This window comes from Verruconis gallopava, assembly GCF_000836295.1.
Source record: "Verruconis gallopava strain CBS 43764 unplaced genomic scaffold supercont1.4, whole genome shotgun sequence".
NCBI lineage: Eukaryota > Fungi > Ascomycota > Dothideomycetes > Venturiales > Sympoventuriaceae > Verruconis > Verruconis gallopava.
In genome coordinates, this window is record NW_015622140.1 from 826,116 (window position 1) to 840,121 (window position 14,006).

The window sequence follows — 14,006 nt, forward strand, 5'->3', positions numbered from 1 at the left end:
CCCAAAGCGTCAGAGTGAATTTTGTATAATTTTGACCAAGACAAACATATATCCGCCGATTACAACGGCGGCTAAAAATGTCAGTAGCTCTATCTTAATGCCCTTGATTTATAGAAAAGATTTTCACAAATCAATAGTAAAGAGAGACAGCTCTAGCTTTGCAAATTGCTTTCACTTTCAGTCCGTGGCGAAGTGATGTCAACATTAATCTGTGTATTTCGCTGCAAAGGACGGTACTTTCGCGGTATTCCTCGGCAGTAAGCTGGGTAACCCCTATGATCGACAATTACTAAGTAATTCGAATGCGGGGGAAAGTATGGCTCAACGTCTGAGGTGACCTAGTTCGAGGAAGATCATCAGAACCACTTGTCAGGTTCTAGTTTGGCGTTGTAATAAACAAGGTTCTGAGAGATTCCAAGCGCATCAACGTGGAGGGTAAGCTTCAGGAAAAGCCTGCCGGATCGACATCAGCCCCCGCATGCATCGGTTGACGTTGGTATAACCGTAGTCATTTCAGAATATCTCGTCATCGTCATTCCGGTTATATCCTATATCTGTTCGCATAAAACATGCTTTCTGCATTGCATCTGAAGGTGCCAGACTTTTCCCGACCAATATTCTTTCCTTCGGTTTAACAGTATGTTGGACAAAATCATTGTCAACTCCTATAACTTATGGGTTGTTGTTTTTGTTGCCATAGGCACAATCAGCACTGCGTACGGCTTAGCCATCATCGGGTCGACCGTAGGTCAGCCTAACTTTTACATCTACTTCAACCTTGCAACGGCAGGAGAGCCAGGATATGATCATACTACTAATATGATTGGGGCTCTTAACGGTGTGAACTCAGCCGGCGCAATATTTGGCTGTATTTTCAATGCCTGGAGTTCTGAGGCGATTGGTCGCAAGTGGAGCATGATGCTCTGAAGTGCTATTCTGATTGTCGGTGGAACGCTTTGCTCAGGTGCAGTAGATTTAGCCATGTTTCTCGTTGGTCGTTTCGTTGCAGGCTGGGGCGCAGGAATGCTAGCCTGCGTTGTCCCAATGTATCAAGCCGAGGTGTCTACGCCGGAAACAAGAGGAGCCATGGTGTGCGTTACTGGGGCAAGTACTTCATGTATTTCCTGTTCCAAAATTCTGATGAAAATAGATAATGTACGCTGTTGGCTATTCACTAGCAGGCTGGCTCGGGTACGCTTGCTATTTCATGTCCGCCGACAACCCTCACGTTGAATTCTCCTGGCGCTTCCCTCTGGCTTTCCAATGCTTTTTCCCACTCGTTCTGCTGCTCGGTCAAGGATTCGTTCCTTACTCCCCACGTTGGCTCCTTTCCAAAGGTCGGCGTAAGGAAGCATGGGAGATAGTGAAGAAACTTCATGCAACTAAGGCAGACATCAATCACGTTCGAGCTAAGGAGGAATTCTACCTTATCGAGAAGCAATACGAATTGGACGCTAGCCTACCAAATCGATTTCTTGAGATCTTTAGGAACGGGCCAGATAGGAAGCGAGCTTTGATCGGGTTCATACTCATGTGGGGCGATCAGTTCTTAGGAATATTTGTAAGTTTGACTCCGGTAGAAAGATTGCTCCGGAAGGTTGCTAATCCTGGTTCAAGGTTTTGACGAACTATGGTGTTTTGATCTATGCATCACTTGGCTTGACAGGTTCGATACCGCTTCTCCTCAATGCTTGCTGGACATCGTTCACCCTGTGAGTCCCAGAGCGGCGATAGTAGTGGCGCTAACAAAGCTGATAATTGCGCAGAATTGGAAACACTTGGACGGCATTCTATGTTGACAAGTTTGGTCGCCGTACGTTTATGCTGATAGGTTCCATCGGTTGCACAGTTTGCGTGATCTTCTTGTGTGCTCTCACAGCGGAGTTCCTGAATACTGAAAATACAGCCGGTCTACGAGCTGCTGTCTTTTTTATTTTCTTTTACATCTTCTGGTGGTGTTTCTTTATTGATGCGACACAATACGTGGTACGTACTATCAAATTATAGCTGTTCTTCTCTTCCTGACATTGCTTTAGTATATTGCAGAGATCTTTCCAAATCATTTACGTTCTCAGGGTGTTGCCCTTGGCTTGTCTAGCTTTTATCTGGCGTCCGAGATCACGCTCGTCGGAGCACCTGTTGCACTCAACCAGATTGGCTGGAAGTTTTACTTAGTTCTGATATGTCCTAGCATCGTTTATATCACTCTGATCTACTTTTTGTTCCCTGAAACGAAAGGTCGAACATTAGAAGAGATTGTAAGTGTTTAAGGAGACGTTATCGAAGTCCGTAACAAAGGTTCTGATACTGAATAGGGTGCTCTTTTCGGCGACACGAATATTGCAAGTCATTGGTATGGCTTGACGGAGGAGGAGAAAATCAAGATCCATGAGCAGGCTTTGGAGAAAAAGTACACTCATGATAAAGACGAAGATGAACAGAATACCCGGGAAAAGATGAGTGTTGACGAAGCTAACGACGATTATGACAAGAAAGAAGAGCATTTGGCGTCAACCCACTAAAAAGCCCGCTATCAGTCATTTGATTTTGCAATCCTGGTGTTCGTTTGGACTATCAAGGCTTATGAATCGGAAGACATATAGATTTGAAGGAGCGCTCATCCGGACAGGCTGAGAGCGGAAATCGATAGATAATGAGATTGGGGTATAAATGAAGCTCACCTACATCACTGCTGCCCCATCTTGGGCCTTGTCCTTCTCGGCCCGCTTCCTTGCTCTCTCGGCTTTTCGTATACTTCTTAGATCAGGAGGTTGTTCAATTCCTAATCTTGATCTCAGCTCGGCCACATCGTTCTCTAATTCCTCCTCCCAATAAACATTGATCATTTCTTCTGCATTGACTCCGTTCCGAATAGCCCACGGTCCATAAATACTAAAGAATCGTTTCCGCTCGGCCTTTTTCAGAGTGAAGACAGAACCTATACTTAATCCTGTCATTGGGAGCAGGGTGTTCGCGAACTCAAAAGCCTTGAGCGCCACCTCGCCTTCGCGAAAAATAGGGAGTCCCGTTACTGCGTGGTAGAAGTCGTGGCATTCCCTGTACCGCTGCATGACATATGCACACTCTTCGTCATCGATGTACCGTACAGAACTTCGGGTGTCCGGTGTAACGCCTTCACGATCAAGCCATGTTACGTAGTTGCGACCGACAGTGTGCTCGGGAAGGCCTCGAAGATAATCAAGATTGAGAGACTTAGATGTCATGCGCGGGCGGTCGCGGAGGATGCGTCTGCCGGTGGGAGAGGAAAGCATGGCATCACGGAGGCGGTTTATGAAATAAGGTTGGGCGGTCGCTTCGCCGCAAGCGGCGACCATATCTTCATGAGCCGTTCAATCAATATTCAACTGATTTAAGGCCCAAGCATTAAACGTACCTGCTCTAGTAGGATCAAAGAAGCACCATAATGCCGATCCCACTGCAAGGCTGGCTCGTTCGACGCGGGTGAGTGGGACATGGCCATCATAGTTTGGAGGTGGCCGATTAAGAACAGAGAAGGTTCTGACATCTACCAGAGGCAGAATAGGTCCTGCAATACATGATGTAGATGACTTTGTGGCGACGCGATAACAAACTCTTAACGAAGCCATACCTAAGATTACCATGTCGCGAGCGCTCAAGAGAGCTCGCAAACACCCGATTCGGCCTTACATAAGCGTCGCTGGTGTGGACTAATGCGGCCCTCCGATTGGCTCGGAGACGATCAGTCTTTCGCATCTTCCACGAGCTTCCTGCTGTTCTATTTCTTTAAACTCCGAGCTACAGCATAAAGCCATTGATTCTACCTCGATCGTCCATCAAATCTAAAACCAGACAACTCTTCGTTCAACATGCCTCGTCAGTCCCGTGGTCGCCCTGCGGCTCCCAGCAGGCCAACTGCTGCCCCTGCCCGCCCTTCCGTTCCTGCAGCACAACCTCATCCAACCCAAAACCGAACGGCTTCTACGGTCGCTCACCCGCCAGCACAACAAGCTCCACCAGCTCCAGTTCAACAGTCACAAGGCCCTGGCCTCTTCGGTCAGATGGCTAGCACCGCTGCGTAAGTGCTTCCTTAAACACCTTATCCAGATTCGCTCCTCCGTCTCGTTGCCACAACTAGGCTGCTAGCTAACATTCTTGACTTTAAGTGGTGTCGCCGTGGGTTCTTCCATCGGTCACGCAATTGGGGGCCTCTTCTCAGGCGGTTCCTCGAGCGCCGCCCCCCAGGAAGCCACACAACAAGCAGTTGCCAACGGCGATGCTCGTGCTGCATACAGCCAGAGCTACAACCCACCTCGGGTATGCGAGAATCAGGTAATGCAGTTCCGCAACTGCATGGACACAAATCAGGGCGACTTGAACATTTGCGGGTGGTATCTGGAGCAGCTCAAGGCATGTCAACAGGCTGCTAGCCAATACTAGATTTTTGGCGCATATCTGGTTGAGTCTGTGTAGATATTGAATTGCATGGAGATGGCACCAAAGAGCATTAGCATAGTTTCAGAATACCGTCTTCGCTCAGTCAAAAGTGAGAAAGATTGCAATTCACTCTAATTCCTGAAATTCCGTAAGAAAAAATTTTTTTTGCTCTGGCTTCTAGGATAAAGGTATCACGTCTTACATACGTATATCGTGAGGTAAAAATATCGATTGTCTAGGCATTTCTCATAGTTTATACATATCCACAGGCCTCTACCTAGCAGGATATAGGGCACGCGATGGTTGAACCATACTTGTCACCATCAATACCAACGACTTGGAAGACAGCATTGATGACTCCGCCGATACCCTCGCCTGCAATAAAACCTGCTGCAATAGCATATCCAAAGGTCTCATAATGTTTTGGCTTTTTCTTCTGCCAGAAATGGGAAATGAGTGCGCCAATGACCATTGCGGTGCCATCTGTGAAGAATGTCAGCATTATGTTTCTTTGGAAACCACAGAAGAATAAGACTTACAGTATGTTTGTGGAAGAACAAAAGCAAGGGCAATACACATCATATTTGGGTGATACGCCTTCATCCACTCGAGCTTTCCGCGCCAGGCGTACTGCTTAAGAAGAACCATGAAAGATCCGAAAACGGCAAAAGCCACAGAGAAGTATGCACTGGATGGGGGAATGGGAAACGTCGGATCAGTAACCGCAATAGCAACAGCACGCCAAGCAGCGACTGATGGGTAAGTGAAGGGACACTCGTCATCCATTCTGATGATGCACGGATACGCTTTCATGAACAACCTAAACATAACCGGTGCAACAAACACAGCAACAAGAGTGCCCACACCTTGGGCAAGCCATTGCTGGATTGGTGGTGTTCGGAGCAAGAAACCAGTTCGAAAATCAGCAGTTAGATCAGTAGACTGATTAGCTCCCATGTTTGCCAGAGCGCCCCCAAGAAGGTTAAGACGTTGGGAATGCTCTATAGTCCAATGTTCGCCCTTTGTTGCGCCGCCGAGAATAATCTGCGATGCTTTTGATGCGGCTGTGAGTGGTGTAATATCGGTGACGCCTGTGCACTGTATTGCAAGAAAGGAAAAGAAGAAAGCCAGGAATATTGAGAGAAGTGACATTCCAAGGGGCATTTCGTACTGAACGCTCATGACGATGCACATGGCGATGATAGTCACGATGAGACCAGGTCCCCACATCCACATCTGAGGTAGTTCTGTATCTTCGGCGGGATCCTCGACGAGATCTCTGGTTTCCTGCTCAGTGGCCTTTCGAAGGAAGCTAAAATCTTTTCCGAGCTTCGACCCCAACTTATAGATGCCCTTGCCGACGCCCTTGCTGGCTGCTTTAAACGCAAAGAAGATTATACGCCACTGCAATAGAAGTTCAGTGAATGAGATAGTGATCATGGCTAGAACCCCAGGCCACAAAAGCCAGTATCGTGGAGAGGGTGTCTCTTTGCTTGAGAATGGAGGACTGAACGATGCGAAGTTGACCACACCGTATTCTTCAGGTTGCCGAAGCTTGCCAAATGCTACTTCGTAGTGCACCAGAAGGGGGCCAATGATACCCCATGCAATGACGGAGCCCGCAAAGAATGAAATGGATACGTTCAGACCGACGAGCATGCCGGACCCAATAAAGGCTGGAGTGAACTGGACAAACCAACCCCAGTTCTCGACGGCTATGGCAACGGTCCTGTAATGACCCCAGACGTGAAACCACCAGAAGAAGTGCCACTCCCAAAGAATACCAAGGGCGTACTGGGAGACAACGCGAATGATCATTGCAGAAGAAAAAGCAATTCCCATAGCCTTCATCTTCATTTTACCAATACTTGCACCCCGAACAGCATCATGCATGCTCCGTATAGTAAGAGCTGTTGCTGATGCGGACGGGAAGACGAGGCGCAACTCGCGTGCTACGTAGATAATAAAAAACTTTCGCACTAAAATGCAATGAGCTTAGGCTTCGGTCAACAGGGAACGAGGCTTTAGGCTTACATGGAGTTGCAAAGAAGAATCCGAAGTAGCCGCCTACAGCAGTCAAAGAGACGATTCTCCAAAAGTCCTCTTCGGGTGTGTTCATTAATCCAAGTTGGTACAGTGCAGGGTAGGCGGAGACAAAGACATTAGAAAGACCGCCAGACGCCATTGCAGCTGTTTGTACTATGTTGTTCTCTCTTGGACCGAAGGCTCCACCCAGAATAGGGAAGTTCTCCGCAAACATGGTTGAGAATGACTTAATGATCGCAAAACCGGCAATGGCACCAAAGAGATTAGCGCCAAAAGTCCATCCTGACTTTAGGCCGAGATAAACATTTGACGCGTTGACAATGGCACCGCAGCAGAGACCAATGAAGACAGCACGGAAGGTGAGTACCCAATTTTCCTCCTCAGGAAGTTCATTGAATGGTACGAATGGATCTTTGGCGAAGGCGTCTTCCTCATCAACCTCAACGCTTTTGTATTCATCATTTTCACATGACTCTGCAGCTTCGACTGGGCGGCCACCATCTTTATCATCGTACACAGGACTGGGATGTATGAGCATAGAGTCTAATATGGATCTATCATGTGATGAGAACTTACCCGATCGCCCGCAGGTCATAGATTTTCCCTTCTGAAGAGTCCATGCTGTCCCTCGAATCCAAGCTCTGCCTCAAAGCAATATCAAGGAGCGGAACGCTCTCAGAGCCTTCTTGCATATCGACATCCATCATGATTTAATACGTCAGTAATTCCACACGGCCAAGAATCACAGGTTATACAGTCCACCAACGGCAACACACCCTCCCAACGGCAGCATGCCGATGATGAGCTACTTTTTGGTAGACAGCGTTATCTATCCAGTTCCTTCTTCGTGAGGAAAAACAGACAGGCGCGTATTTTCAATATCGAAGGTGAGACGCCAGCAAATCCAAAATGTCGAAGCTTCGTGCTTCCTACCAAAATGTGGTCCAGTTGTGATATGCGACCCTTCTTGATCGATCAGACGGCTGCTACGATCTGGGACCAATGGGCCAGCCCATTTAAGGCACCAAATTATCTGTGTAAATGCTTGATGTGCTGCAGCTTCAGATTTCAGGTTGGTCAAATGTCGAATAATCGATGGTCTGGTATGACGTTGAATGGACCACTTGTTGGAGGGCGCTTTTCAGGGTCAACGCAAAGAAAGTTTCGCAGTCCCAAAGGCTTTAACCACGGCTAGTATCAACGAAAGACGTTCAAATCGCCCATAAAATCCACGCTCTTTATCGTCAAGCTTTCTCGTTAAGGGTTGAAAGACAAGGAGATCACGAAGTACGCCATGCAGACAACAAAGTCGTGTTTAGTGGCTTCAAATAAGAGTTGTGCCGACTGCAGCGTCGTGAGAACGGCCACACCAGCCTTCTACGGACTATGATACCTTAGAATCAGATATAATATATAATAAATTGAAGGAAGGCCTGATTCTGATGTGGTAGCCAATTCGAATAATCCGGAGGCCACTTCCCAAGTGAGACGTTGCACGAAGGTTGCACTAAACCTAAACGGGAGAAGCTATTCAATCCCAGTCTTTGGTAGAATGCGGGCCGCGAGTGGAGAGCGAGAACTGTCCTAGACATTTTCACAATGACCAACATAACGTTTATAATTCTACCCTTAGCACAGAGATATTGGGGGGTGTGAAGCTTAGCGCGAACCTCATTACTTAAGTGGAGTTTCTAAGCTAGTTGACTCCTAACGTCCTGGTGTAAACATATTGTTGTACAAGATTATTTTACATAGCTTGTAGTTGTACACAACGACAAAGATTTAATCAATTTTTCTTGGTTGCCGGTCCAAAGGGCCTGTCCAGTCTTTTATGTGGTCGCATATCACTTTCACAGCCTGCTCCGCGGTGAAATTTCGCCCAATGGCTTCCACAAAGTCACCTTCTGGATCTGCGTGAATGGGTCAGTGATAAAACCTCAGAGATTACATAGTAGATGGGCTTACCCATAAGATAAAAGTAAATGCTGTGGTCAACCAGATAGTCTTGGCCAGGCTTAACGTTCGGCGGCGTAGAGAAGTATACACGATACTCTTTACAAGTCTGTTTGATTGACTCCCAATCCCCCGTTAGACCTATCAGGTCAGGATGAAATTCCTTGATATATGGTTTCAGCACGGCTGGAGTGTCGCGCGCAGGATCACAGGTGATCATGATTGGAGTGAGAACATCTCCGCATTCTGCTTTCACCCCATCGATCATTTCGGCCATCTTGTCCAATTCATCCGGGCAGATATCTGGGCAATGTGTGAAACCAAAGTAGACCTATGGCAAACCATGTTAATCGCTGCATTGTTGACCCATAAAGTCATTATAACATACCAGAGCATATTTGCCTTTCAAATTCTCACTCGTGTACGGATTTCCGTTGTGATCAAGTAGCTTGAAAGGACCACCAACTTTCGGTTTGCCCATTCCTTTGGTCTGCTCTGCGATCTTCTGCCTCTCAAGTCTCGCTCTTTCCTCACGGAAGTAGAACACCATTGCGACGCCAGCGAAAACGAAAAGAAGTGCTGCCTTCAACGTCAAAGGCTGTATGCATGTGTCAGCGATTGTCATAACGCACCTCTAAAAAGTGCTTGCCCATAGGAGATCTTCAGTACCCCTAGATTTGCTCTTGACTTTATCTGCTCCATCGTCTTGAGGCGTCCTTGTGGTTTCAATTCTATGAGCATCCTCCTATTTATTGAAAGCGGACGTATTTGGTATCTTATTGTGCTTCGAAAAGACGTTGACAGGGCCGGAATTGATGCATGGTGGCTTTCTATGGTTGCACGTTTGCCGTGTAAGGAATGAGTTGATCGAAACGCTCCGGACGCTGGCTGTCGAAATCGTGTGGGAATCTCAAATACTTTGCATAGTGCGTCTATTGAGCTCTTAGCGTGCCTAGAGGCACATCTTGAGAATAACATGGTCTGTGGACGCAGAATACGCAGATGCTTGCATGAAGTGACTATCTTTCGAGATTCAAGCTTGGACCAGCTATGTCACATGATCGTGGCACAATGGAACAAGACCACTTCATCATCTTAGTAGCCCTAGTTCGTCAACATCCAGGGCAATGAAATATATTCAGTGTTCATGGTAGGTACTTTGAAAATCAAGTATCTCCAAGGTCAAGAAATTAGGGAAAGAACTCGGCGCATTATCATCGGAATGATCTTTTCCGAATTCAAATTGTAGAATCTTGTCCGTCGAGAAAAATCTAGACGTTATTCTGCTAATAACGCGAATTTTATAAGAAACGCATTTCCAATTGTCGTCTAAAATAAATCAATTTGAACTGTGCATCTTTATACAAACAATGAAATGATAGCACATCTTAAGTAAAGTAATTGGCGTTCTGATGGAGCTTGGGGCCAACAGAATTAGCTCATATGAGAAAGATTAGCTACAACAGTCGAATTTATTTTATTTTCAGTTATTCGTCTGAACATACAAGAACGCTAAAACTGTCATGAGAGAGTAACGAGCATATAGCTTACGCAGAACTCGTCCCAGAGTCTTGTGTATACGTCCACAAACAGAAAACGGTGTGAAAATGACCTTCTCCGTGTCCACTCGTAGTTCAACGTCACAAATTCATAACCTTCTTGAATCGATTTGAAAAGAGTTTTGCCAAGATAGGACGATCTAGTCTGTTGTCGATAGATGCTCAAGCTATAAGGCGGAAGCGCAAAGTGCAGTGTCTCAGAGTCCAGCAGAGAGAGGATGCGCATTAGTGAGCCACAAATTAACTGGTTAACTTACCCGAATAAGACCTCATTCAACCCTCAACTTGAGAGCCAGCGCACTAAGAATGTGCTCGAATCGCGATTTTTCCATTTAGATAGTGCATTTGAAAGGCCTCGAAAACATTGCTGCTTGCTAACTTATGACTTGGCATCTTCTTCTGCCATCGCTGCTACTTCTTTCGGAGTTACACCAGTTACGGAGGATCGTCGTGCAACAACCTCTCGAAATCCTGCTTGTGCGATTCCGTATTCCTCAGGACCAGGAGTGCCCGGAATATCGACTAGAACACCTGGGTCTTTCTGCCGCTCTCGCAGCAATTGTTCTCGCCTCTGGCGAACGGTCTTAGCTTCAATTTGGTTGCTCGAAACCGAGACCGACACGACCAATACGCACCTGTTTTATACTCTCATCCCTGCCCAGCGTCTCATTCAAATCTTCGTGCCCTTTTGTGTCGCAGTTGGAGGACGCTGCCGTGCCTGTGGAATGCACTTTCCAGCTTTCCTTCCGAGCAACGGGAGAGACTGGAGTGCTGTCCAATTCAACTGGTGCGCCGGAATTTATGGATGGAATCGAAGTGTCGATAAATGGATGTACAGGTGCGGGATTTGTCGTTGAATGCTTCACAAAGGTGGGAGTTGGGGATCCTCCATCATCCCTGATTGGCATAGACACACTGGTTCCTGTGGACATATTTGGCGATTGATGTTGTTATGGAGGTCTCTCCTACTGAAACGAAGATTTCGTTCAACTCTTCAGACCGAGAGGAGGGGACTGAGCTGTCTCGTGGCAAAGTCAACGCAACAGTGGTTGAACTGCTCGGATTAGGACAAAGTTATAAGAACTAGTTATCAGTTTTAATCAGGCAAGGATAACCTTGGGCAGATAATCCTTCGTTGTAATTGAATGAGACTTCTGGCCCACTAGGCCACAAGTCAGAGGAGCTATAGAATCTCGTACGCTGCTGAATGATAGCTGGGTTGCTTGCGGGATACGAGTGTGTTCAATCGATCACAGCAGGAATTTGAGCATAGCGAACAGAGTCCGTCGACACAATAAAGAATGAACATGCGTTGAATAGCCAAACAAGTCCTTTTGAGGTTAGATCGTACAGGCCGAACACGCGCCCAATAGCTGATGTTCCGCATTGCAGAACGCCCTTGTCGCCTTGCGCTTCGGAACGCTTGAGGACATAGATTGGCAATTCCTCTTCTGGTTCTGAGATAGATACGGTCCACTGTGTACCGCTTGACATAACCATGCACACGACGTACACTCAGTAAATGTCCGAGGAGCTGGTGCTGAAGGAAGGCCATCAAGTATACTTTGACTATATTCATACCCCTAGCTATCACTATGGACATGACGTGGGGATGAAATCGGCATTTTGTCACGTGTAACGCAATACAAAATTATGGGGCCTATATTCTTCGTAAGCCTCTATCTAGGTATCTTTCTTTCGATATAAAGTCAATTCCAACCCAATAATACGTCGTTCTGCAAGATATGATCAAGGAATGATGGGATTGACGCTTGGTCCAAGGCAGTCCCCCACCTCAAGTTTGATGCAGCATGGGCTCGTGATACTTCAGCTGCATAGTTTCCATGCCGTGCACAATCATTGATTCTATGTCGAAATTCGTTGCCTGAAGTGTTCCCGCTCGCCCCTTTTATTCAGACACTTGTATCCACAGATCTCTCAGCAACGCTAGCGATTAGGATATTTGCGCCTGTTAAACTCAAGTTCCCCTGATCCCTCCGACCTCACTTATCAAGACAAAGGATAGTACAAATCGAAACGAAACCTGTTCCTCTGATAAAATTTCGGGAAGCAGTGAAAGTGCCACTGATAATGCTTTACGGCAGCAATACGCCGTACACTTTTGCCACTGCTGGCCGCTAATCGCTATCAGGTCGACGACTTTGCCGTCGATCTTGATGAAGCTCAGGACACACTGAATCTCGTACCAACGGGTGAACCACCGGCTTACGCAGATCCACCCGCGTATTCAACATGCCCACAGGAAGACATCGCGCTTAGTTCAACTCCGCCTGAACACGCGACTGGCCGACTTCATCCACGTGCCGCGGTCATACTGGGCCTTAAAACACATTGGCACAAATGGCTTTTCTTCTGCCGTCTGCTCTCCGTCGCTCCTGAGTTGAGATTTGGCATTCCAATACTCTGGAAATTGGCTTCTTTCCTCCTTGGAGATCCAACTACACAAAAGGCTTTCAGTGAGCAAGGTGATCCCGACTATGTGTTTGTGGAGGTCATGGTGGCTGCATTATGGTGTGCTGTCTCCGGCTACGTTTCTTTTTTCTCTATGGATCTCCTAATGGTCAGATGGCTTTTCCATTACACACCTATTGCATCTATTATCCGTCTGATCACCGCGAGCTTCATCTATTACGTTGGCACAAATGTTGTGTTGGAGTACTCCAATTCTGGGGAGAACCCAAGAAACTTGCTTCCTTCATGGATATTGGTTGCGACGGTATGCACTGTTGTTGCAAGTGATTGATGCCTTGGCTAACAAACCCAGGTTCTGGCGATGGTATATCTTACGATGCACGACCGTGCCGCTATTAAGCGTGAAGACCGATCAATGCCCGTATTTGCATGCGCTTCTTTCATTACGATGTGCATCTTGGTCGGCTTATTGCATCTTCAGACATAAAGTGTTGTTTCTGGCAAATTACTGAGGAACATGGCGTTTGAACTTCATCGGATATATCCAATTTGTTGGTATCAACGGATTTCTTAGACCCATGGAATGCTACGGCAAGGCCCTTTCCATCATATTACCATCTCACAATTCTAGTCAAAACAATAATGATGCCTGTCTCTTTTTTTTTTTAGAACAACAGACACTCCTCCCCGTTCTTAAAGCTTAAATATGACCCACGCACACAATTCACACCATTCGTGTTATTTTAACTTCGGCAAAATGATAGGTGATAGAAAAAAAAAGCCTCCTTTCGATAAGAAGATATCGTCAAATTTTATGAGCTAAAAATCGTGGCGTATCGCTGGCTACCACAAGGTGATATATCTCCTGTTATTCAGCTCGGATCAGTGTATTTAATTTATTGATAATAGGAAAGAAGACCGGATTGACGAATCCACACGAGTGGGATCAAAGATACTTAGCACGAAAGTGTAACAAAAATTCGTTTAAAATATGCAGCTCTACACGAGCAAACGCGCGCAAGGACTGATGAGGTTACGATTAACAGCATGCTTTTATCATTGAAGACGTAGATTCCTTCCCTTGAATATTTTATGTATTCGCAACGTTTGTTGACCGTTCAAGTTTAGGAAGCACCGACTCTATTTGTGGCAACGATCGAATTATAGTCAACGTATGTGGATGAGTTTTCTTTTCAATATTTGTCCGAAACAAATCAACCTAATGTGCAGACTCTACGTTCGGTCAAGTCCACAACACGGATTGCATTCTAAGAAGCGAACTGAAGTAGGCGATGTGGTACCTTGCTCCGGCCCCCACCCCACCCCTTTTTTTCTTTCTTCTTTTTCTCTTTTTGTTTCTCTCTTTTCTGCTACACGGTCATTTAAGAAGTACTGGAACTTCTTGGTTAGAGCTGCTCAGTTATGAGAAGCTCGAGCTCAAGAATTTTGTATTGCGGCACCAAAGACGAGCACTCCTAAGCACGAGATGTGATTTAAAATCGAGAAGAGCATCGGAAAATGTGTTCAAAGGAATTCTTCAAGAAAAAAGTATGTCATTTTTGACCATTTATGACATGGAACCTATTGGTTTGGATGAAT

The 14,006-nt window shown here is 46.3% G+C and overlaps 7 protein-coding genes across 9 annotated transcripts; 3 read left to right on the top strand and 4 right to left on the bottom strand.

The window, feature by feature from the left end:
• Positions 1-639: 639 nt before the first annotated feature.
• Positions 640-2,522, top strand: PV09_01728 (uncharacterized protein; the record flags this gene model as incomplete). Its single annotated transcript, XM_016354663.1, has 7 exons — positions 640-868; positions 965-1,089; positions 1,151-1,561; positions 1,618-1,712; positions 1,767-1,986; positions 2,037-2,258; positions 2,316-2,522. 7 exons carry the CDS (start codon positions 640-642, stop codon positions 2,520-2,522), a joined length of 1,509 nt encoding a protein of 502 aa, XP_016217675.1.
• On the bottom strand, positions 2,448-3,626 carry PV09_01729. Of its 2 annotated transcripts, XM_016354664.1 has the most exons (3): positions 3,395-3,626; positions 2,686-3,337; positions 2,448-2,518 (listed from the first exon to the last, which is right to left on the bottom strand). In XM_016354664.1, the coding sequence occupies exons 1-3, from the start codon at positions 3,621-3,623 to the stop codon at positions 2,473-2,475; spliced, it is 927 nt and encodes a 308-aa protein (XP_016217676.1). In that variant the 5' UTR covers positions 3,624-3,626; the 3' UTR covers positions 2,448-2,472. The 2 variants fall into 2 exon arrangements, with proteins under 2 accessions (XP_016217676.1, XP_016217677.1); XM_016354665.1 differs by having other exon boundaries at positions 2,448-3,337.
• A 109-nt stretch (positions 3,627-3,735) lies between these two features.
• On the top strand, positions 3,736-4,560 carry PV09_01730 (uncharacterized protein). The gene is made up of 2 exons (XM_016354666.1): positions 3,736-4,057; positions 4,146-4,560. Exons 1-2 carry the CDS (start codon positions 3,849-3,851, stop codon positions 4,417-4,419), a joined length of 483 nt encoding a protein of 160 aa, XP_016217678.1. The 5' UTR covers positions 3,736-3,848; the 3' UTR covers positions 4,420-4,560.
• A 77-nt stretch (positions 4,561-4,637) lies between these two features.
• PV09_01731 (uncharacterized protein) lies at positions 4,638-7,898 on the bottom strand. The gene is made up of 4 exons (XM_016354667.1): positions 7,039-7,898; positions 6,451-6,983; positions 4,956-6,395; positions 4,638-4,899 (listed from the first exon to the last, which is right to left on the bottom strand). The coding sequence occupies exons 1-4, from the start codon at positions 7,167-7,169 to the stop codon at positions 4,694-4,696; spliced, it is 2,310 nt and encodes a 769-aa protein (XP_016217679.1). The 5' UTR covers positions 7,170-7,898; the 3' UTR covers positions 4,638-4,693.
• A 167-nt stretch (positions 7,899-8,065) lies between these two features.
• Positions 8,066-9,400, bottom strand: PV09_01732. 2 transcript variants are annotated; one of them, XM_016354669.1, is made up of 4 exons: positions 9,085-9,400; positions 8,804-9,013; positions 8,428-8,746; positions 8,066-8,372 (listed from the first exon to the last, which is right to left on the bottom strand). In XM_016354669.1, the coding sequence occupies exons 1-4, from the start codon at positions 9,391-9,393 to the stop codon at positions 8,245-8,247; spliced, it is 966 nt and encodes a 321-aa protein (XP_016217681.1). In that variant the 5' UTR covers positions 9,394-9,400; the 3' UTR covers positions 8,066-8,244. The 2 variants fall into 2 exon arrangements, with proteins under 2 accessions (XP_016217681.1, XP_016217680.1); XM_016354668.1 differs by having other exon boundaries at positions 8,804-8,994; positions 9,048-9,400.
• Positions 9,401-9,753: 353 nt separating this feature from the next.
• PV09_01733 (uncharacterized protein) lies at positions 9,754-11,294 on the bottom strand. Its single transcript, XM_016354670.1, has 2 exons — positions 10,610-11,294; positions 9,754-10,545 (listed from the first exon to the last, which is right to left on the bottom strand). Exons 1-2 carry the CDS (start codon positions 10,904-10,906, stop codon positions 10,354-10,356), a joined length of 489 nt encoding a protein of 162 aa, XP_016217682.1. The 5' UTR covers positions 10,907-11,294; the 3' UTR covers positions 9,754-10,353.
• A 202-nt stretch (positions 11,295-11,496) lies between these two features.
• PV09_01734 (uncharacterized protein) lies at positions 11,497-12,894 on the top strand (the record flags this gene model as incomplete). Its single annotated transcript, XM_016354671.1, has 3 exons — positions 11,497-11,532; positions 12,127-12,711; positions 12,760-12,894. The coding sequence occupies 3 exons, from the start codon at positions 11,497-11,499 to the stop codon at positions 12,892-12,894; spliced, it is 756 nt and encodes a 251-aa protein (XP_016217683.1).
• Between the last annotated feature and the right edge of the window lie 1,112 nt (positions 12,895-14,006).